The following is a 24,262-nucleotide window of genomic DNA, read 5'->3' on the forward strand; positions in this document are numbered from 1 at the left end:
TCAAAGTTTTCCTTCATTTATAAAGATTGTGCACAGACAGGATCGCACCTTTGGCATTCAAAATTAAAAAGTCAAGTCATTGTGAAAACCAATAAATAGTCACAGAGATACAAAACAACTTTTTAAAATAAAATAAAGATTGTTGTGCGTGGCTACAGAGAGCACAGGTGATTGTAGAAAGATAGAAGAGATTGTTCCAGAACATAGTCTGCTCAGGTTATAGCTCCATCCAGGAGGCTGCACCTGAGCCCAGCGACGCCCGAGACGCCGGTCTGGATCCGGGCCTGGAGACGGGCCTGGAGCTGGTCTGCCTCCTGCCCAGACTGAGGCCTCCCTCCCGGGGCTCAGCGGCCTCCCCGCTGGCTCGGCTTACGAACACCGTCGGGGGATGGGTGGAGGCCATCTCAAACCTCAGCTCTGCTGCGCTTTTACTTGCGCGGGAGGAGGCCTTCCTCTTAGTCCGGGGCTGAGGGGAGGGCAGGGGGAACGCTGGGACGACTCTGTGTGAAGACGTGGAGGCGTCTCCAGCAGCAGCAGCAGCAGAGGACGAAGAGCCCAGTTTGGCCAACACCACCGGGATCTCCTCCATAGACTCTGCAGAGTCCGAGTGGTACTCAGCAGGAGGGGCGGCTGCCTGCACGGGGCCCGAGGTGGGGGCCAGGGGGGGCAGGGAGGCCTTCAGAGGGAATGCTGGGAAAGGAAGTCGCTGACCCAGGGACACAGCGGACACACTGCTGAACTCTGCTGAAGGACAACACAGAATCAGGAGAAATCTTATTTTTGTGAGAGATTTAAATTATAAAAGGGATGAAGTTACAAGGTTTGCTAAGCCACAGAGAAATAAAATGATTTGCTACCTCAAATGCTCATGCATTAACCAAAGTAAAATTCACTAGCAGACAGAAATCATGAATTAAGAGCATGAGCAGTAATGCCACTGGAAGTTTCACTTTGTCTTGAGAGTTTTTCTTCCTCCATACAAACCTACATATTACGGAGTGGACTTTTCTCCAGTGGTCTTTAAGTGGTAAAGGTAGCATAGAGCTAAGAAAATTGATTGAAGGGAGGACATTCATTTTAATAATAAGGGGGGAAATGTTCCATCTTACAGTGTTTACAAATGAAGGCTGGATTGATGTTAGACATAGAGGTCAGCTGTCTAACAGATGTGTCGAGTGGTAGTAAAGCAGATTTACTCCAGTTCATTTTATATCCTGAGAGCTGACTTAAATTATTGAAAAATGTTTAGAAGGTGGGGACTGATGGACAACCTGGACATAAAGCAATATATCGTCTGCATAGAGACAGATGTAGTGCTTGGTGTTATGTAATAGGTTAATGACTGACTGGGCCACGGGTTCAAGAGATAGAGAAAATAACAAGGGGAAGAGGATAAATCTTCCTGAACATTACTCTTGTCTTTTCTCTCTCTGCATGTTATCATCATTTTGACTGTGGAGTCATTTTCAGTGTGCACCAACACCATTTCATGCTATTGCATCAAAACTACCACGTGTGTTTCCAGGTGTTTCTCTGGCTCTTCAGTTCAGTTTAAATCTTTACAGTCCCAGGAAATGATTTTCACAGCGAAGCAGCACAAGAAACATAAACACAATAAAACAATAAGACAACTAACACACAATACAGAATATCATACAATTTTCTTATCAGAAAAACTGCAACTCTTTTTGTTTGAGGTAAAATAATCTGAACGGTAACGGAAACTGGTGTTTTTTTCATTTTCCAGCTGGGACTGATGGTTATTACATTGAAACCATCTTTGTTTCCATGTGAGACATATTGGTGGTATTACCATATCTATGTAATTTTATTGTACTTTGTTTTCCTTATTCTAACGCATTTCTTGCCTTATGTGTAGCACTTTGAATTGCAAACAAACAACGTATCTCATCGCGTCTTTGTCTAAATTCAGCATGTTCATAGTTTAATTTTAAGGGAAGTTGACAGCCAGTGTAACCAGCTGCTCTACTGACTGATTTAAAGCTGCTGATATAACACAGTTGTCTTTTGTCAGACATTTTATATTGTTTATGTGGTGTTTATTGTCAGACCTTTAGCCTTTATAAGCCTTCAGCTATGCACACAAATGCACTTGTTTTGTTTGTTTTCTTGATAATGGCTCTATTCCATTTAGTTTACTCTAAATGTGAAAATTCCACACGTGTTTGTATCGCAGTATATTCTCCTTTTCTCTATTGTTTTCCCACCAGCTTCTTTCATGTTTGATGAACGCTGGCCAAAAACAACAACTCAGTCTGTGTGTCTTTCTCTACCATCAGCCTTTTAACTCAATAATAACATCATAAATCACAACCACCACTATTGAGCTAGCACATAGTGGAGCATTTAGCAGCTAAAGAGCCAGATGTTTCCCTCAGGAGCTGCTGGAGACCAAACACAGAGCTGACAGAGAGAAGACCGGACTGACGTCCATCAGGAGACACCAACACCACTCCTACTGAATGATCATGTTGCTCTGTAACTGCTGGATGTGGAAAAAAGCAGCTGTTTGCTAACAAGTTCATCATAACTGAAAAAATGACAATATGTCAGTGTTATGTTCACTACTTGTTTCTGCTGAAAACAAGAGCTCAAAAACACCAGTCTGTGCTGGTTTAAGGGTAGAATTAGATTTAGGCTACAGACTAGGGGAAGCATTGGCTCAATGAGGGTCCTCACAAGTACAGAAAGACGTGTGTGGTTATGTGTGTGTGTGTACCGGGGGGCGGGGCTGAACTCGGGCAGCGCTCTCTGGTCACCTCTGCTGGAACTTTACGGACCTTCTTCTTTTTCTGTGAAAGCACAAAACATAAACCAGTTTAAATCCTCCTCCTCACCACCCAATCAGGAGGGAGCCTTCATGTCAAGTCACACTGAATCTAAAAATATGTTTCACATCTGTGTGTTCACATTTGACTCAGTTATGACTCTGAGAAGGATTAAGTTGATTTAATTTTTTATTTATAGCCGAACATCACAAATACATTTGCCTCAAGAAGGAGTGTGATTTCTGACTGCTACTGCTGAGGACCAGGAGTCAACAGCTCGGAGCTTTCTACCAGCAGATGCAGCAAAGACATCAACGCTTAAAGGCTCTCAAGTTTTCTTCAGTATCACAGTAATCCAGTGACAGTTGTCTGTACAGTCCACTGCAGACAGGAGCTGCTAACAGCTAATTCAGCTAATGTTCATAGGGACAATTTGACATAATGTAAACAAATATAGACAAAAAAACGGGGCTCAAGTTGTAGCTCACCGCTAACTCACTGAATCCATGGCAACAGGGAAGAGATGAGGGGGGGTGTTGGGGTGCAGTTGTCTTGATTTTGTCTCAGGCAAGTTCTGAAGCGTATCTTTTCCATGATTTCTAAGTGGATTTATGAACAAGATAATGATATCCTCAGGAAGTGTAATCACACTGAATCTAAAAATATGTCATGTCTGTGTGTTCAGATTTGACTCAGTTATGACTCTGAGAAGAAGTGTGCTAAGTGTTTTAAAGTGCGGGCCAAATCAGTGGCCAAACTACTATAACTACCGTAAAACTTTTAAATGCAGAGTCCCTTTTACTGGCCGGGTGTGGCAAATAAAAGCCTGGGCTATTAACTGAAGTTAACTGAAATTAACTTCCTGTTGTTGTTAGAACACCTGCATGCACCTGTCCCGTTCACCTCACACAGTATCTTTGCCTCACCTCTCTCCTGCTCCCCCTGGGGAGGTGCCTCACAGTTTGAAAACCTCTGGGCTGGATAACAAATGAGTTTCCATCCACCTGGGTTTTTTTGGCCATTTTCAATTTGCACATAAAACAGTGCGAGTGGAAACACTGCAGATTAAAAGACAGTGTAAATGTGTGTAAAAAGTGTTGGTGTGTCTGTGGCTGTGGCCGAAATCACTTACTACTGACTATATAGTCCATTTGGTTGTGCTGTCCAAATGTATAGTGAGAATTATTATACCTATATAGTGGACTCAAAGTTTCCCAGCATGCATCGTGAAAACTGAAGGTCACTAACCGAGAGTTATATACCATAATGCATTGCACTGAAAGACAAATGGCAGACAGACGAGAGGAGAGAGAACCGAAAGAGTAGCGCGAAAATGGCAAGTAATTTTCCATTTAACGTTTGATGATATGTTGAAGTCTGTTTTACCAGTTTAGCCATGTAATAAGTGATGTATGCATTATGCCATTACGGCACAAACGTTAGCTAGCCCTCTTCTGTACAGTATTTGCCACTGGCAGCACTGCTAAGTTAAAACTTGATGGGCTATTTAAGTAAGTAGGGAAATTACACTGGAGTGTCACATAAGCACTAGAGAAAGATCGGTAACGCTTTAGAATAACGTTACAGTTGGCTCAGTTTTATGTGCGTACTGTACCCTGTAATAGCCTGAAGCCCAACATAATGAAAGCATAGATAAAAGTTCAGTTACATTTCTCTTATGAGTATTTTCTTTTCTGTGAATGAATTGCATCACTACATCGCTATATAAACTGTGCACTACAAATATTTTTATATATATTGCAATGTGTGTGCAGGAGCTCAGGAGGCCACCGACAGGTAGTGGCACTGAATCAGGGGAGCCCACGGCTGCAACATGGACAGTGATTCTCTCTCATGGATGATACAATAGGTGGCAGGCCATCTATTCAGCCTCATTGCCTCAGCCTGGGGAGAGAACTCTTCCATTTCCGAATCAGAGTCCCCTGATTCAGTGCCATCTGAGCCAGAGAGTCAGGCTCCAGAGCCAGGGAGTGTGTCAGGGCAGAGGAGCCACGGCCAGGTGAGACGAGGCCAGGGAGGAGAGGCTGTTAAATTTATTAGAAAGACCAGAAAGAATTTTGTTTGTTTTCAATAATAATAAAATTGGTTTTCAAAAATTGATGAGCACTGACTGATGATATCTACAAGGCAAATTCTGACAGATCAACCTTTCCTTACCTTTCCAATGGGTTTAACAATCTTACAGATCAAAGGCTATATTGTTGATAACTGTTAGCATGTTTCCTGTCACACCAGAGGAAACAAACTTTGGACCAGGTCTACACAAACACGGCTGAGGCTTACACCGCGACCCCCCTCCCCCACCCGGGTCAATCTGATCACCTTTCTTTGCTCCGCAAGTATTCACCTCTCATCAATCGTGTGAAGCCGTCAGTGAGGACCATCAAAGTGTGGCCTGCGGGGGTCGACTCCACCCTCCAGGACAGGTTTCAACAAACAGACTGGAGTGAGTATGTATGTGTGTGTGTGTGTGTGTGTGTGTGTGTGTGTGTGTGTATATATGTCATTCCTACTACTACTACTACATTTCTACTATTTTAAATTGAATTGCATCGGTGTGTGTTGTGTGTTTACCTGTGTGTGTCTGTGTGTGTGTGTTTACCTGTGAGCGCCTGTGTGTGTTGTGTGTTTACCTGTGTGCGTCTGTGTGTGTTGTGTGTTTACCTGTGAGCGTCTGTGTGTGTTGTGTGTTTACCTGTGTGCGCCTGTGTGTGTTGTGTGTTTACCTGTGAGCGCTGTGTGTGTTGTGTGTTTACCTGTGTGCGCCTGTGTGTGTTGTGTGTTTACCTGTGTGCGCCGGTGTGTGTGTGTGTTTACCTGTGTGCGTCTGTGTGTGTTGTGTGTTTACCTGTGAGCGTCTGTGTGTGTTGTGTGTTTACCTGTGTGCGTCTGTGTGTGTTGTGTGTTTACCTGTGTGCGTCTGTGTGTGTTGTGTGTTTACCTGTGTGCGTCTGTGTGTGTTGTGTGTTTACCTGTGTGCGTCTGTGTGTGTTGTGTGTTTACCTGTGTGCGTCTGTGTGTGTTGTGTGTTTACCTGTGAGCGTCTGTGTGTGTTGTGTGTTTACCTGTGTGCGTCTGTGTGTGTTGTGTGTTTTACCTGTGTGCGTCTGTGTGTGTTGTGTGTTTACCTGTGTGCGTCGTGTGTGTTGTGTGTTTTACCTGTGTGCGCCTGTGTGTGTTGTGTGTTTACCTGTGAGCGTCTGTGTGTGTTGTGTGTTTACCTGTGTGCGTCTGTGTGTGTTGTGTGTTTACCTGTGAGCATCTGTGTGTGTTGTGTGTTTACCTGTGAGCATCTGTGTGTGTTGTGTGTTTACCTGTGTGCGTCTGTGTGTGTTGTGTGTTTACCTGTGAGCATCTGTGTGTGTTGTGTGTTTACCTGTGTGCGTCGGTGTGTGTTGTGTGTTTACCTGTGTGCGTCGGTGTGTGTGTGCTGCTGCTTTCAGCTCTGTAGACACGGTGGGCGGAGCTTCTTCCTCCATGACAGGACTGGACACAGTCCTCACTCTGCCGTTAGCCAGGAACCTGACACACACACACACACATATTGAGGTTACACCCCTGTACTGGTCTGAGAGCACAGTGTGTGTGTGTGTGTGTGTGTGTGTGTGTGTGTGTGTGTGTGTGTGTGTGTGTGTGTGTGTGTGTGACCTCTCCTGACTATGTGACCTTGTGAGCAGGTGTGATTCACTACCAATACTGACATTTTATAAAATAAACTGTAAACTAGGGGTGTCCAAACCACGGCCCTGTACGGCCCACGAGATATTTTAAGATTAAGTTAAATCTTGTCCTGTTGACAACATTAAAAAGCAGATCCTATTGTGAACACTATTCACTATTGTGTCACTTAAATGTTTAAAGCGCTTATCTTTCTGACAATCGACTAATTGTTGCAGCTCTAAAGTAAAAAAATAATCAAATAAAAGTGACGCCTTGTGCCGATCGGCAGGTAGCATGTAGGCTCCATCGCTGTGCGTGCTATGCTCCGCTAGATTAGCCACCAGAACAGCATAACGTTCACCACATCAGCGATAGCTGCCCACAGTAAGAGCTTATCCTCCACCAAAATGTCCTGGCATCATGCTGCGTTCACGTCACATTGTTTAAACCATAATTACGAGCAGCCGAGTGGCAAGAAACGTTCACATCAGCCTCCGTCGGAGACATCATGACACATCAAGATCTGCTACATTTCTTAGAAATAGTATCACTGCTGTTTGTGATTGTGTTTTATAAATTACGTACTTCTTCCACATATTTGTCAGTTGTCTCTAAACAGACAGAGAGACGAGCCCCTCCCCACTGATCGTCACACAAGGCGATCCGATTAACTTCATTGTTGCAGAAGAAGCGACTGTCTCGCTGTCTTGCCTTACTGTCTTACTGTCTTGTCTTACTGTCTTGTTGTCTTACGGTCTTGTCTTATTGTCTTGTCTTGCAGTCTTGTCTTACTGTCTTGTTGTCTTACTGTCTTGTCTTGCAGTCTTGCCTTACAGTCTTACTGTCTTGTCTTGTCTTGCGGTCTTGTCTTACTGTCTTGTCGTCTTGCCTTACAGTCTTACTGTCTTGTCTTGTCTTGCGGTCTTGTCTTACTGTCTTGCAGTCTTGTCTTACTGTCTTGTCGTCTTGCCTTACAGTCTTACTGTCTTGTCGTCTTGTCTTGCGGTCTTGTCTTACTGTCTTGTCGTCTTGTCTTGTCTTGCAGTCTTGTCTTACTGTCTTGTCGTCTTGCCTTACAGTCTTACTGTCTTGTCGTCTTGCCTTACAGTCTTACTGTCTTGTCGTCTTGTCTTGTCTTGCGGTCTTGTCTTACTGTCTTGTCGTCTTGCCTTACAGTCTTACTGTCTTGTCGTCTTGTCTTGTCTTGCGGTCTTGTCTTACTGTCTTGTCGTCTTGCCTTACAGTCTTACTGTCTTGTCGTCTTGTCTTGTCTTGCAGTCTTGCCTTACAGTCTTACTGTCTTGTCTTGTCTTGCGGTCTTGTCTTACTGTCTTGTCGTCTTGCCTTACAGTCTTACTGTCTTGTCGTCTTGTCTTGTCTTGCAGTGTTGTCCACCTCGTCTCTTGTCTGTCTCTCCTGTTGTACCCACAGTTGTGTGCGCTGCAGTATAAATAAAGGTTCCTCTGTCAGCGGCAGCAGACGAGGTTCAGGGCAAACAGCCACGGTGAGTGGAGTGAGTTAGACACACACTCCCTCCTCCCACAACTCAAACACACACACACACACACACACACACAATACACACTTTGTTTGCTTCCTGGAAGTCATGGCCAAAGAATTTCATTTTGCACACTTTGTTTTCTGCAAACAAAACGGCGTCCATGGCAACCGAGGTCCAGCCTCATTGTGTTATGAAATGACTGTTGCCGGCTGTTTACTGAAACGTGACGGGACCAGGTCAGCCTTAGCCAATCACAGCAGGTCATGGGCTGAACCTGGACCACCGCAGACGCGTCTGCAGTGATCCGGAGGACTGGATTGAATTCAGTTTTAACGAGGTGTGTAAACAGGATCAGACCATCAGAACCAGAACAGGAGGGAACTGAAAGACTCACTCTGCCTCCCCCCGCACTGGCACAGTGGTAGGTTCCTCCATGTCCAGCTGAGGGTTGGTGTAACCCAGAGTCCCTGAGTAGTTCACGTCCTAAAGGGGGGACAGCAGAGGACAGACACTCAGGTCCAGGAAGTAAACCAGACCGTTATAACACAGTTATAATGACATATGTGAGCAAGTGTGAGCTTCATGTTTAGGTCAAACACAGGCAGACTTTTATAAATAACTCAAACTAATGATAAGTGATGGAAGCGTTTGAATTTGAATATACTGCATTTTGAAAAATTAGTGTGAATAATGAGATAGAAAGAATATAGTATTCTGAAAAGATGATTGTAATATTATATGTCTGTATTGTGTCATTGGTATTTTTTTTAGAACAGCTTGATGATACTGTTGATTTGTATAGTTAGTGTCTATGGACCTCAGACACCCTGATGAAGGACAGACAGCTGAAAACAATTGGTGGTGGACTGGAGAAGAGTAGTGCCACGTGCTTTCATTTGGATGGACTTTTATCTTTGTCTTTCATTCGGACTAGATTTCTGTCCGTTCTGTTCTGCCACAGAAATATCAGCCACGAAGTCTGAAAACACGAGTCCACAGTGACACTGAGACCAAACTGCACCTATAAAGGTACAGTAATATTTCATGTCGGCTAAAATATTTAATATCTAGGCTCCTTGAACACTGCATTTATTAATTATTTTACTGAAACATAAAGCACAACAACATCTATATGTAATGCAGCACTTCTGAAGTAAAGTATTACAGCTTTAATAACAACACGCAGGCTCGACATGAGAGTAAAACTATTAGCATCAGCGAGGTGTTGAAGGGCTGCTATAAGTGTTACCAGCCACCAGATGTCGCTGTGCTGCTGAGTTTGAAGCCGCAGAGATTCAAAGCTTTTTTGGCACAAATAGAAAGAAAGCCCCAAAGCTTCATAAGGCTTCATCCGCCCATCACTACTGACTTCAGACTTTGGTTTGGAGACAGAGGAGGGACCGACCTTTTAACTTTTATGGTACCATGACGGGGAGTAACAACCACCTGCAGGTGATGAGTGTCAGAGCTGCTGTTGTCACTGTGTGTGTTTTAGTTTGACAGTGAATCTAAAGGTTCAAGTCTGGTCCAAACACCAGACCTCCGTTACCTTGATGAGGTTGACTGATGGAGCTGCCGTCTCCTTCACTGATCCTGGTTTCCTCGAGTCTCTGCTGTCCTGACGGTGACGCTGCCGCACAATATACTCATAGGTACTGAGTCTGTTCCACACTGTACACACACACACACACACACACACAGTAATGATTTAACTGTTTACACCTTCAGTCTCTCTACCTCCACCTACTGGTGTCTGTTTCAAAGTTTGCCAGATAAAAATATTTTTTATATTATTATTATTATTATTTTTAAACTAAGGACAATAAAGTGCTCCAACACACACTTTGTACTGGGACACTAAAGGGGAACAATTAGGACGGATAAACAATTTTAAACAGTACATTTATATGTATATCAGATAATATTAATTATATAATAAATTACAGGGTCCACCACAGAGTTCCACAGGGTGCAATGTTGGGGCCACTCCTGTTTATTATTTACCTCCTCCCTCTTGGCAACATCTTCCGGCACTAAGGTATTCATTTTCACCGTTATGCTGATGATACTCAGCTTTATGTGTCCACTAAGCCCACTACTGCTCTCAACTCCAGTACCCTCACTGCCCGTCTCCATGATTTACAGATATGGATGACAAACAACTACCTAAAATTCAACAGTAGTAAAACTGAGCTACTCTTCATTGGCTCTAAAGCTACACTCTTAAAAACTAATATCTGTTCACTCCCCATAGCTGAAGCCACCATACCTGTCTCCACACAGGTTAAGAGCCTTGGTGTTATCCTGGACAGCACCCTTTCTGTCTCCAGTCATATTAACAGTGTCTCCTGGATTGCCTTTTTCCATCTGTAAAACATCTCCAGACTACGTCCTGCTTTAACACAACACCACTCCACGGAAATCCTAGTCAATGCTTTGGTTACATCACGCTTCGACTACTGCAATGCGAACCTGGCAGACATCCCCAACAAACTCATTCGCCGACTTCAACTCATCCAGAACTCTGCACCACAAATTATTACACGTTCAAAATAGACAGAACACGTCACTTCCCTGCTGACTCAGTTACACTGGCTCGCTGGGTCCCAACGGATTCACTTTAAAATCGTATTATTAACATCTAAAGCTTTTCATAACTGATCCCCTGCTTTTCTCACAGACCTCCTTCAGACTCCCTGCGGTCTTCATCAGCACAGTGGGTGCCAGGGCCTTCTCCTGTGCTGCACCCAAACTTTGGAACTCCCTTCCCCCTCACATCCACACACTGGACTTCATCACATAATTCAAAACTGCTCTTAAAACAGCTAATCACGCTGAAGGCGAGCAGCATGGCGCCCAGGACAACCGATGTCCCCACTGAGATCTGGAGGAGGAGACACCGAGGATGCAGAGGTGGAACAAAGCGGCGAGGGAAGGGAGAGGGGTGCAGACAAAAGAGACTTAAGAACAAGAACTCCGGAGTCAGACGGAGCTCCATGAGTGTAGTTTGATGTGCTTCTCAGAGACATGGCTACACCAGGATATCCCGGACCATAACGTTTCCATCGACGGCTTTCAGACTGTTCGGGCCGACAGGGATCACACCGGGAGCGGTAAGCGGAAAGGTGGTGGGCTTGTTGTTCTGGTCAACAGATGGTGTAACGCTAGTCACATTACTATCAAGCAGAGTATCCATAGCCCGGACATTGAACTGTTAGCTGTGGGACTCCGGCCATATTATCTGCCACATGAACTCTCACATGCCATTGTTGTGGCTGTTTACATCCCCCCCTCTGCTAACCCGGCATTCACACTGCCACAGCACAACTCCAGAGTCCACTCATATTAATCTCGGGTGACTTCAACCATGTCAGTGTTTCGACAACACTGACTAATTTCACGCAGTATGCGAGTTGTCCTAATGGAGAGGACACTTGTACTTGGCCCCAAACACCTCCGAGACACATTATCTAAAGATATAGTTGCTCTAGATGGCATTGCCCTGGCCTCCGGCAACACCGTAAGGAACCTCAGAGTTTGATCAGGATTTATCCTTTAACTCCCACATGAAACAAACTTCAAGGACTGCCTTCTTTCACCTACGTAACTTTGCAAAAATCACGAAGCCTGCTGCCCCCGTGTTCCTGCAGAGTCTGGATCTGTGGTTGTGGGCCACCTGCTGCCCCCGTCTTCCTGCTCAACAACTGCTGCTACAGTTGTTGTTATTGGCTCTGTTACTAATACTGACATTATTCTTCCTATAGCTGTCATTCCTATTATTACTAATTTATTAATATTAACACTACAATTACATTTCTACTATTTTAAAAATTCTAGGTGGTCTTTGCATTGTGCCTCCCACTCTCTCTCTAAACCTAACACAGCAGCGGCGGATGGCCGCCCACCATTGAGTCTGGTTCTGCTCGAGGTTTCTGCCTCTTAAAGGAAGTTTTTTCTTGCCACTGTCGCCGAATGTTTGCTCATGGTGGGATTTGTTGGGTCTCTGTAATTAATATTATAAAGAGTTCGGTCTGGACCTGCTCTATTATGAATTGGCGCTATATAAATAATTGAATTGAAAATTGATTAAATAATTTTGATGAGTTTTTAAAGTACATCTGCTCCTCCTCACATATAATAATAATAATAATAATAATAATAATCCCAAATCTCTGAATATTTAAATATTGTTCATTTCTAAAGTTTAACTGTTGGACACAAGACGTCTCCTGCTGCACTGCAAAGTCTCAGTGTTTGTGACCTGGAGGCTTCAGTCAGGTTCATACTAGACCCTGATTGGCTCCAAACTAGTTGTGATGTCATAAATCCTGCAGGTACGTCCAGGTGTTAAACTGAGATTTAAAGTGAGCTCAGAGAAACTTACAGACATCATTCTGCACTGTGAAGTCACCGACATCACCGCCAACAAACAACAAGAATGTTTGCACTGCAGGACTCTAGGGTTAAAACGGGGCGGGGACGCAGGTGTGTGTGCTCAGTAAGAGACACAGGTGTGTGTGTGAATATCCGAATATCCGGGTCCAGCCCTAGAGGACTTTAAACACTTCCCAAAAGACTGTTTCCCAACCCCACAGAGTCACCTCATACAGAAGCTTTCAGTCTGGATTTTGCGTTCAGAGTGAATCCTGCTTGAAAGACAGACAGGTGTGTTTGTCGTCTCTTACTCAGGTAGATGTGGAAGCAGAGCAGGTGGCAGAGCAGCACCGATGACAGCAGACCCAGAGCGATGGTGACGGCAGCCAGACCAGGAATCACTGCCGCTGCTGACCTGACGGGAGCCACCGGCAGGAAGACGAACCACAGGGCTGTCTCGTTCCTCACTGCAGGACGCACACACACAAAAACACACACACACACACAGTGACACACACACCGACACACACAGTGACACACACACACGTACGTTTGTCTGCAGATGTGTTTGAACTGAAGCCATATCGAGATCACGCCCTGCCTGTGACTGCCTGCCTGTGGCTGCCTGCCTGTGGCTGCCTGCCTGTGGCTGCCTGCCTGTGGCTGCCTGTGACTGCCTGCCTGTGGCTGCCTGTGACTGCCTGCCTGTGACTGCCTGCCTGTGGCTGCCTGTGACTGCCTGCCTGTGACTGACTGCCTGTGACTGACTGCCTGTGGCTGCCTGCCTGCGACTGCCTGCCTGCGACTGCCTGCCTGCGGCTGACTGCCTGCGGCTGACTGCCTGTGGCTGCCTGCGACTGCCTGCCTGCGGCTGCCTGCCTGCGGCTGCCTGCCTGCGAGTGGCTGCCTGTGACTGCCTGCCTGTGACTGCCTGCCTGTGACTGCCTGCCTGTGGCTGCCTGTGACTGCCTGCCTGCGACTGCCTGCCTGTGGCTGCCTGTGACTGCCTGCCTGCGGCTGCCTGCGGCTGCCTGCCTGCGACTGCCTGCCTGCGACTGCCTGCCTGTGGCTGCCTCCCTGTGACTGCCTCCCTGTGACTGCCTGCCTGTGGCTGCCTGCCTGTGGCTGCCTGCCTGCGACTGCCTGCCTGTGACTGCCTCCCTGTGGCTGCCTCCCTGTGACTGCCTCCCTGTGACTGCCTGCCTGTGGCTGCCTGCCTGTGACTGCCTGCCTGTGACTGCCTGCCTGTGACTGCCTGCCTGTGGCTGCCTGTGGCTGCCTGTGGCTGCCTGCCTGTGACTGCCTGCCTGTGGCTGCCTGTGGCTGCCTGCCTGTGGCTGCCTGTGGCTGCCTGTGGCTGCCTGTGGCTGCCTGTGACTGCCTGCCTGCGACTGCCTGCCTGCGACTGCCTGCGGCTGCGCCTGCCTGTGGCTGCCTGCCTGTGACTGCCTGCCTGTGGCTGCCTGCCGGCTGCCTGCCTGTGGCTGCCTGTGGCTGCCTCCCTGTGACTGCCTGCCTGTGGCTGCCTGCCTGTGACTGCCTCCCTGTGACTGCCTGCCTGTGGCTGCCTGTGACTGCCTGCCTGTGGCTGCCTGTGACTGCCTGCCTGCGACTGCCTGCCTGTGACTGCCTGCCTGTGACTGCCTGCCTGTGGCTGCCTGCCTGTGGCTGCCTGTGGCTGCCTGCCTGTGACTGCCTGCCTGTGGCTGCCTGTGGCTGCCTGTGGCTGCCTGCCTGTGACTGCCTGCCTGTGACTGCCTGTGGCTGCCTGCCTGTGGCTGCCTGCCTGTGGCTGCCTGCCTGTGGCTGCCTGCCTGTGGCTGCCTGTGGCTGCCTCCCTGTGACTGCCTGCCTGTGGCTGCCTGTGGCTGCCTCCCTGTGACTGCCTGCCTGTGGCTGCCTGTGGCTGCCTCCCTGTGACTGCCTGCCTGTGGCTGCCTGTGGCTGCCTGTGACTGCCTGCCTGTGACTGCCTGTGACTGCCTGCCTGTGACTGCCTCCCTGTGACTGCCTGCCTGTGGCTGCCTGTGGCTGCCTGTGGCTGCATGTGGCTGCCTCCCCTGTGACTGCCTGCCTGTGACTGCCTGCCTGTGACTGCCTCCCCTGTGACTGCCTGCCTGTGGCTGCCTGTGGCTGCCTGTGACTGCCTGCCTGTGACTGCCTGCCTGTGACTGCCTGCCTGTGGCTGCCTGTGGCTGCCTGTGGCTGCCTCCCTGTGACTGCCTGCCTGTGACTGCCTGCCTGTGACTGCCTGCCTGTGACTGCCTCCCTGTGACTGCCTGCCTGTGGCTGCCTGTGGCTGCCTGTGACTGCCTGCCTGTGACTGCCTGTGACTGCCTGCCTGTGACTGCCTGTGACTGCCTGCCTGTGGCTGCCTGTGGCTGCCTGTGGCTGCCTGTGGCTGCCTGTGGCTGCCTGTGACTGCCTGCCTGTGACTGCCTCCCTGTGACTGCCTGCCTGTGGCTGCCTGTGGCCTGCCTGTGGCTGCCTCCCTGTGACTGCCTGCCTGTGACTGCCTGCCTGTGACTGCCTCCCTGTGACTGCCTGCCTGTGGCTGCCTGTGGCTGCCTGTGGCTGCCTGTGGCTGCCTCCCTGTGACTGCCTCTGCCTGCCTGTGACTGCCTGCCTGTGACTGCCTGCCTGTGACTGCCTCCCTGTGGCTGCCTGCCTGTGGCTGCCTGTGGCTGCCTGTGACTGCCTGCCTGTGACTGCCTGTGACTGCCTGCCTGTGACTGCCTGTGACTGCCTGCCTGTGGCTGCCTGTGGCTGCCTGTGGCTGCCTGTGGCTGCCTGTGACTGCCTGCCTGTGACTGCCTCCCTGTGACTGCCTGCCTGTGGCTGCCTGTGGCTGCCTGTGGCTGCCTCCCTGTGACTGCCTGCCTGTGACTGCCTGCCTGTGACTGCCTCCCTGTGACTGCCTGCCTGTGGCTGCCTGTGGCTGCCTCCCTGTGACTGCCTGCCTGTGACTGCCTGCCTGTGACTGCCTCCCTGTGACTGCCTGCCTGTGGCTGCCTGTGGCTGCCTGTGACTGCCTGCCTGCCTGTGACTGCCTGTGACTGCCTGCCTGTGACTGCCTCCCTGTGACTGCCTGCCTGTGGCTGCCTGTGGCTGCCTGTGACTGCCTGCCTGTGACTGCCTGTGACTGCCTGCCTGTGACTGCCTGTGACTGCCTGCCTGTGACTGCCTGCCTGTGACTGCCTGCCTGCCTGTGACTGCCTGCCTGCCTGTGACTGCCTGTGACTGCCTGCCTGTGACTGCCTCCCTGTGACTGCCTGCCTGTGGCTGCCTGTGGCTGCCTGTGACTGCCTGCCTGTGACTGCCTGTGACTGCCTGCCTGTGACTGCCTGTGACTGCCTGCCTGTGACTGCCTGCCTGTGACTGCCTGCCTGTGACTGCCTGTGACTGCCTGCCTGTGACTGCCTGCCTGCCTGTGACTGCCTGCCTGCCTGTGACTGCCTGCCTGCCTGTGACTGCCTGTGACTGCCTGCCTGTGACTGCCTCCCTGTGACTGCCTGCCTGTGGCTGCCTGTGGCTGCCTGTGACTGCCTGCCTGTGACTGCCTGTGACTGCCTGCCTGCCTGTGACTGCCTGTGACTGCCTGCCTGTGACTGCCTGCCTGTGACTGCCTGCCTGTGACTGCCTGTGACTGCCTGCCTGCCTGTGACTGCCTGCCTGTGACTGCCTGTGACTGCCTGCCTGTGACTGCCTGTGACTGCCTGCCTGTGACTGCCTGCCTGTGACTGCCTGCCTGTGACTGCCTGCCTGTGGCTGCCTGGGGACATTTTTAGGACCAAATGTAAAGAACTTTAGGATGAGCGACGTGCAGCCTGGACGTACGCAGAGGACAGAGTTCTGTCGTTAACTGGTTATTATTACTAACTTGAGCAGGTTGACCAACAGAACAGTTTGCTGTAAAACCTGTCGAATGACATGAAGTATCCTGCTGTCACAGAGTCCTATGTAAACAGTTCTTCTCTGCTACAGGGTCAGAGGTCAGAGGTCAAATCTTACCCAGGAAGTGTTTGTCAGTGCGGAGTTTGGACGGGTCCAAAAAGAACTCAATGAAGACGTAAGAGGAAACGACCAGAACCAGACAGACACCCAAGAGAGCCGAGACCACGCTGTGGAGGAACAACCTGAGGATACACAGTCAGCACAGCGCATCATACTGCTGCCACCAGTAATTCCCCTGCTGAGAAACCTTTACGCTGATCATAAACATACTCTGACTATCACTTCGATATTACCTTTTTAATGAACCTTTTGATGAATTATGCAGAAATATAATAAAATATGGGGAGTGGAAAAAGACTCACTATTGAAATTGTGTTAAACTGTTTGTTTAAACTTTGTCAAGTCGGGGTTCTTTGGCTTGTAGCCAGTCTTTTATGTCTTTTATTTTTCTGCTTAATATCGACTCTTAAGTGCGTCATCTGGTTTGTGTGTTTGTATATTTGTTGTATTTCCACTACGGGATATCTCCTGGAGGGCTATGTTTATGTCTATGTGTGGATGATGTTGATGTGTGATGATGTGTTGTGCTGTTAGATGGTGGGGGGTTAACGTGCCAGAACGTTTGGTTTGTTGTCAGTTAATGTGTCCAAATAATTCCACGACGGTTGGAAATGACCCGACACGAAAATAAAACATTCATTATTCTGGTAAGAACAATTCATTTGTTTGAGCACAACGGAGTCGAATGAGAAAGGAAAATACGACAAAAGAAAGAAATCAGATGTTTGACGCATTCCAGGACAAGAAGGGAGTAAATACGTTGTTTGAAAGTTGCTCTTTATGAAATAAATCTTTATTAAAAAGCTATCAGGCAGCTTTAAATGCATCAACAATTTTCATCAAAGTGAGTTTAGCAGTTAATCCTTTAATACGTTTTAGTGTTCAAATGACAGATTCCCATTTTAATGTCAAATGAAGTGTCACGTTTTCTTTAAACAGAATCTTTTAGTTGAGTTTAAACCTTTTTTTGAGAATCCCAAACTGCATTTGGATTGGTTCTTTTCTGAAGAATACCGACTTTGTATGTACCGATACAGAAAAGTCTTTATTATGAAAACCAAATTGTTTTATTAGACCAACAGATCATAATCATCTCTCAGTAACCTGCATGTTCTCATCGAAAGTCGTATTTACATCAACACTTTGTTATTATAAATAACAATATATAAATTATTATAAATAATAATAATAAAAGTGACTTCCTGTTTGTGTTTCACTGTAAAACGTTTTGGTGTGTGCCAATAAGCTGCACTTCTGCAGGTTTGGGTTTAAGGACTTGTTTACGGTGGCCGGCAGGAACAAACGCACTGCAACTTAAGAAAACACGTGAAAATAGACAAAGTTAAGGAATTAACTTGACACGTGTTTCCAGAGGACACTAAAAAGTGCTGAACACGGCTCGGACACGCTTGTTGTTGCCCCGGTTTGTGACCCGTGAAGTTATTGAAGTCCATGTATCATCTGTTCCTGCTCCTGTTGTGGGTTTCTGACTTCTGCTGCCGCTCGACTCTGCGCTGAAAGTGACGCTGCATGCAGCTCGCAAGAGCTCGCAGAGCCGAAAACTGGAATTCTCCCAGTAATTTTAATGATTTGTGAGGAGATTTAGTGTTTCTGATATTTACTATCCTACCAGCAGTGCGGACAGACGGCCTGCAGCCTGCACGATGATCATTAGACATCGCTGATGGACCCGGTCATTATCTCTCATTAACAGTAGTTTTCCAACATTTCTTTTTCTAATTCCTTCAAATTAAACATTACGTCTCAGTATCAGTTATCTATAAGGAAACAATGATTATTAGTAGGATTAAAATACAGCATTTTTTATTTGTTGTACTGCCATTATTACCATAATCTGTTATTTGCTTATTTTTCTTTTTACTTTACATCGTGCCCCGATTATTATTATTATTATTATTATTATTATTATTTTTCTTCTTCATGGAACCTCCCGGGCGCCGCAGGATGACACGACAACAGGAGAAGAAGTCAGACAGACTCACTTGTAGTTTCTGCTCCCCACACAGTTGTTGAGCCACCGACAGTGATGGTCGAAGTTGGCAACACACTTGTTACAGGCACTGCAGTGCTTTGACTTTGGACCCCTGAAACCACACACACACACACACACACACACACACACACAGTACTGATAACATGAAACATGTCATAATCATCTTAATAAGCTACATTAACTTTACTTATTACTTATTACATTGTTACACCGTACATACATAAACCTCTAAATCCACTTTGTACTTAATTATCTTGCCTGTATTACAGTGTATTATATTTTGATTTGCTCCGTGCTTCTCTTCCTGTGTGCGCTGACGTGACAGCGAGCAGCTGTGACGAACGAGTTTCCCCTCAGGGATCAATAAAGTATTTCTGATCGGATCTGAAACAAACCTACAGACCGTCTCTCCACCTCCGCCTACATGGGGGTACACGCGGGGGAAATTAATTATTTATTCCCGTCACTTTTTCACTGCACGAATAAACGGGACAGAATCAACTTCAACATGCTGTGTTCTCCCGTAATAGACCATAATAATCACTCAATTTAATACTGAGTCAATTTGCATGTTTATATGTTCTGAATGAAAATATAATACAATAAAATAACTGAAGTCAGGACCAACAAACAGCATCTACTTTTTCTTTTAATGGCCTCCTCAACATTTGTGAACATAAAAGCACAGGACTTTCCTGGACAGCGCAGCAGACTACAGGTTCAGGTTCTCCGGGGCCTCCTGGGAGAACCCAGCCCACTCAGCTGGTTTTCTGAGGCTTTACATGCAGCTCAGGATCAAATCTATCGGAATGAACCACATCAGAGCTCCTGCCTTCAGTGAGCACTTTTATTTAGCTACACCTTGTTGAGGAACTGCGCCGCATTAAAACATGCAGACTGCTGAGAACCGGCTCGGAGCTTCCTGCCAACATCGACGCTTCCTTTAAGGCTCAATTAACAGAAATGACCAAATAATATGTTTCCTTCTCTTCCGTCTAGTGCAGGGGCTTTATAGTCTGACACTGTGGACCTCGTGCCAACGTGGTTAGCTTTAACGCTAGCCTTGTGGTCACAGCAGATAAACAGGCTACATTAGCTTCTTTTGTTACCAAGTGAAGCCAGAGACAGACAGTTCCTATACAATGAGCTGAATGGGTTGTATTAGCGTTAAAGGTGCAATGTGTAAGAATTTAAGAAATGTAAGAGTTTAAAACATTCAAAAACTAAATACTAAACTAAAATCATCAACAGAATGTGAAGAAGTTTTGACGTTATGTCAAAGACGTGTATTTATTGCGTTGCAGAGAAATCTATGGAAGTTAGCATGCTAACCCGCTAGCCCCGGCCCGACCTGGTGGAGGCGATAGTATGTGTGCGAGCGGCGAGTTTGCTACGTTACACAAACTCTTAGCTTTTTTTAGTCTAATAAATAAACTAAATAAACTGACAAAATGCCAAGAAAGGAAATATTCTTACACCTGTTTTCCTTATTAAACAGAAAAATACAACCGTAAACCTTCTGAAGTCACATTTCTCTCTTTTACTGAACTGAGACCAGCTTAGCTGCCTTGTTAACTCATCGTAAAAACACACTTTGTTCAAACTCGACAGTTGACGTGATGTAAAAACTTTCATTGATCATGAAGCCTGATGTCACTCTTCTGTGGTTTATCTCTGCAGACCGGAGTCTCTGTTAACAGGAAACAGACGCTCGCCTCTGTGATTCGTCAGTATCCTCGCTGCGCTGCATTATTATAAACTACGATGAACTGGTCGTGGGTCACTTCTCTTCGCTGTCTCTCCCTCTTCACCTCCTTTCAGTTCTCATGAATTAGTTCTGTGTTGCTGACTGTGTAGTTGTTGTGGCTGCTTTGACATTCAGTATGTTGGTGTTCAAGTTTTCTGTCTGCACGAAACAACGCGGTAAGAACGCACAGGGCGAAGGAAGATGCGCTTTCTGTAGTCCATCTTCGGAACATTGTAGTTTCCCCGCGGCAGACCCACGTCAATAACTTCTGTCGTCGCATAATTACGTCACCTAGCGTCAGCGCAGTGGGATTCCCTCAGCACCGCGGGGTGCCGGCGGACTCTCCTTCACATGAATTTCACTGTGACACTTCCTGGTGTGAGCAGGCCTCGAGGCCGAGGTCCAGACCAAAGAGTGGTCCTAGTCAGTTTCGTGTTCCCACAAACAAAACAACCAGCACGAAGGAGGCGAGGCTCCTTCAGACGAGGGGCAGGGACGAGCCCGTCGCTGTGGACGTGATCGGGTGAGGGTCAGTCTGTGTTGTGAAATCCATCATTAGACTACGACAGCAGCAGGTTCAATATTCTACTCCGTTAACGGGCTTTATTGGCTCGGGAAACAGACGTTAACGTTGCCAAAGCGAGCGTGAACTGTTGTCATATTCATGATCAGTGTTTGACCTTTAACTGAAGCTGTAAAGGGAAAGCAGACTGAGCTAACACTCAGTGACAGAGTGAGTGTGTAAACAGTGAGGAGCCTGCAGAGACACTCTGTCCTCCACTGAGACACACCCAGCTGGGACATGACGCCTGTCACCTGCTCAGGTACAGCAACACACCTGGATGTTGATGATGATATGAATGTTACCTAGATAGCTAAGATAACAGGCAGTCTACCGTTAGGCGGTCAGGTGATCAGTAGAACTGGGCTCAGGGCGACTCTGAAGAAACCGTCCCACTGAACTGAATTAAAAAGCTGGTTTATATAGTGAGACTGTGTTACAAATCAGTTTTAATTTGATATTTTTTAAAAAGCAATTCTTTATTAATGAAAAGGAACCAATAAGAGTATTGACAAAGAACCGAACCGATTAGGAGTATTGATAAGAGTATTAGTATTGATAAGATCCTGACGATACCTATCCCTATATATATAACATATAAGACGGTCACTTAGTTTTTTGAATTTGTTAGACTTAACTGTTAACTACCATTTTCACATGAGATATCCGTTAAGATTTTTTGGGGCTTTTTGCCTTTATTTGATTATTTGATAGGAACAGCTGAAGAGAGACAGGACGCAGGTTGGACTTGAACCTGCGTCATCTATCTCGCTCAAATCACACCGCTTAATTCTTTAGCTATGGACAACGATTTACACAAAATGGCAGCCCTCACTTCAGGTACAAGCTGCCCTCAGACCTCAGCGCCACCCAGTGACAACATGGAGGACTCATCGCATGTGTAGTACTAATATATATGTACACACACACACACACACACACACACACACACACACACACACACATTAAACACAGCTGTGTTAGTTTAGTAAGGTGTGTGTGACTCACACGTCCACCTGGCAGAGGTAGCAGTGGCAGTTCTCGATGACGTGGGCGTGTTTGGAGCGGTCGAACACGGGGACCGGACCTTTGTCGCTCTTTGTCCGGACGTTGTAGTCGGCCGGGTCGATGGACACGGCCATCACGTGGACACACAGGTGACAGATGAACATGATGCCCGTACACTGACGCACAGATCAGGACTCAAACACAAACGCTGGAAGATTGTTGTGGCAGCATTTTCACTTTCCTAAGTTAAGGGATCCTAATATCAGCCGTTACCTCCGATTTCTTAAACTGAGGAGGAATCAGGTGATATTAGACGCTACAACAAAACTGCAGTCTTTCTTGAAGCTTTCTACCAGCAGAAGACTTAACGCCTCCGTTAAACAAGCCAATAAATAGAATAAATGATGGATCTGTGGCCGTACGACAGAGTATTAGGGCCACTGTTCAAATATCTTCTGAGATTTCGAGAATGAAAGTTTTCTGGTAAACAAACAAAGTTCTGTCTACTTTCTCTTGAGCTCTAACAAACACGTGTGACGTGTTTCCTTCCTCATAAAACATCTGCAAAGCTGGTCGTTTAAATCCTGTTTACTAGCTCGCAGTCTTCTTCTGCCCTGTCTTTGTTGGCACGCTGCATCTCTCGCCACCTGCAGCTCAGAGGAATAACATGCAACCTGGTAGGACACGTGCGTCCTCGTGCACGAGACAAACACGACCGGGATCCGCTCAGGATCGGCTCTATGACGCTACTAGAGCTGAGAAACTCCACAGAGAGCCTTTAAGTTGTAAACTGTAGAGATGCAGGCTGCTTAGAGAGCAAAAAGTCATATATAGATAGATACAGACATAGATTAGTCTGAGTGGAGCACCTGCGCACACAGCTCTAACTTCAGGTGAGCCACGTCCCTCAGCTGACAGGCCGCCTCACCTGTCTCTACGGCCGAGTATTCAAATCTTGTAATATTATTATTCTGAAAATACTTGGACTTTATTCTCGAAGCCTCAGAGTGTTTTGTGCCCAGCTGCGGGGACCGCCGGGTCGAAGGATACGATGTAGCCTGCCGGGATCCAGTGAGCCGGCAGCAGGGGCACGAACACGCCGAAGCCAGTCACGGCGAAGTACACGTAGAGCAGCCAGGCCAGCAGCTGGAAGGGGTGCGGGGGCCAGCTCCAGCCGTTGGTCCGAGAGCAGAGCGGCACGTCGGCTCGGTGCGGGCCGTCCTCGCCGACCGGCGCCGTGCGGTTCGGGTTCTTACTGCACACATCCATCCTGCACACAGATTCAACAGCAAAGACTTGCGTTTGCTTCTTGTTTTCAGTCAGAGAGCATGGTCTTCATCACATGACGGACGGATCCGCTGCAGGGGGAAGCGGCACAAAGAGCTGCTTTAAGGTCATTTCACCATCACTGGAAACGACCTGAAACAAACCGGAGAGAACAGGTCTGGTTTCATGAAGACCACGTTCACAGCTGCGATCAACCACATCGATCAGTTCGTTTCTAGCTTTTTAACTTCGCAGCACTTTCATGAACAGAATGTGAGACATTAGAGAAACTATGAACAAGTGCAGCTCTTCCCTAAAAACGAACGTGAGCAATTCATCGATTATCAAAATAGTTCCCGATTAGTTTTCTGTCCATCGGCTAATCGATTGACTGTTGCAGCTCTTAGTTCTTTAAACAAACACTGTTGTTTTTGTATCTCTGGGAAACTGATCGACCCTTCTTAACATTATGACAAAATTAATGACTGACTGACTGAGTAAATCATCAGCCTTGAAGGTATATAATCATTACCTGCAGCCCTGGCTCCACACCACAAAGGGGACAGGTGTTTGTCTCTACGTCATTTAATAGAGCAAACGATTAACAGATGAATTCATAATGGAAATAATGTTAGCTGCAGCTCAGAGTCACAGATTAATACAAGACAACTGCACCTGAGGTTCCTTAGACCTGAAGCAACCAGGTGTGGGGGCCAGTTCACCTGTTCAGCAAGAGTTAACGGGACTCGGGATGTGGCTCGGCCCTCCGCTGCGCTGCATCTCTTCTCATCCCAGAGTCCGGGCCTGACCGGCGGCGTGGAGCTCTGCCGTCCCCCGGCCCGGGAGGACCAGGCCGCTGCTGGGGAGAACCGCTCGGCTCGGCTCGACTCGCAAGCTCCGTCCAGAGAACCACAGACCCGGGTCGCGAACCGGGTCAGACCGTCCCAGTCCAGCTGTTAACTCACATCCATCCCGGTTGAAGACACGATCCGTGTTAAACCCGGCAGCTGCGTTAGCTCGGTGCTAACCGGCTACATCTCCCCGCCGAGCCTGCGGATGTTTTGTAACTATTATCGGATAATATTAAGATTAACACGTTAGTTTCTGTGACGGTTAGCGTGCTAATCTATCCGCCGACAGCTAGCGCTAGCCTCGTTAGCCGGACACCGCTGCTGCCATGCTAGCTGGCTAACGCCGACAGACAGTGAAGCGGTGACCGCAGGGCGCGAATCAAACGCCGGGCCTTAACTTTAAATTTTTAACGTGGAAGATCATTTTAAATATTTAACAGCCGCTGGCGATTCAAC

The 24,262-nt window shown here is 47.4% G+C and overlaps 1 protein-coding gene across 8 annotated transcripts in view; it reads right to left on the bottom strand.

Moving 5' to 3' along the window:
- Positions 1–24,262, bottom strand: part of zdhhc1 (zinc finger DHHC-type containing 1) — a 24,594-nt gene continuing 332 nt past the window's right edge. Inside the window, exons 1-11 of one of the 8 annotated variants that reach the window (XM_044196949.1) lie at positions 23,631–24,262; positions 22,740–22,959; positions 21,690–21,865; positions 18,362–18,463; positions 16,356–16,480; positions 12,657–12,812; positions 9,521–9,642; positions 8,366–8,454; positions 6,218–6,332; positions 2,741–2,813; positions 1–741 (exon numbers count right to left, since the gene is read on the bottom strand). The exon at positions 23,631–24,262 is cut by the window's right edge and continues 332 nt beyond it. In XM_044196949.1, the coding sequence (XP_044052884.1) occupies positions 218–741; positions 2,741–2,813; positions 6,218–6,332; positions 8,366–8,454; positions 9,521–9,642; positions 12,657–12,812; positions 16,356–16,480; positions 18,362–18,463; positions 21,690–21,865; positions 22,740–22,958 (1,701 nt within the window). In that variant the 5' untranslated portion in view covers position 22,959; positions 23,631–24,262 and the 3' untranslated portion in view covers positions 1–217. Of the gene's footprint in view, positions 745–2,740; positions 2,814–6,217; positions 6,333–8,365; positions 8,455–9,520; positions 9,643–12,656; positions 12,813–16,355; positions 16,481–18,361; positions 18,464–21,689; positions 21,866–22,739; positions 23,109–23,630 lie in introns of all 8 variants that reach the window. The other 7 variants (XM_044196923.1, XM_044196938.1, XM_044196913.1 and 4 more) reach the window with 7 other exon arrangements.

Source organism: Siniperca chuatsi, linkage group LG1 (assembly GCF_020085105.1).
Source record: "Siniperca chuatsi isolate FFG_IHB_CAS linkage group LG1, ASM2008510v1, whole genome shotgun sequence".
Taxonomy (NCBI): domain Eukaryota; kingdom Metazoa; phylum Chordata; class Actinopteri; order Centrarchiformes; family Sinipercidae; genus Siniperca; species Siniperca chuatsi.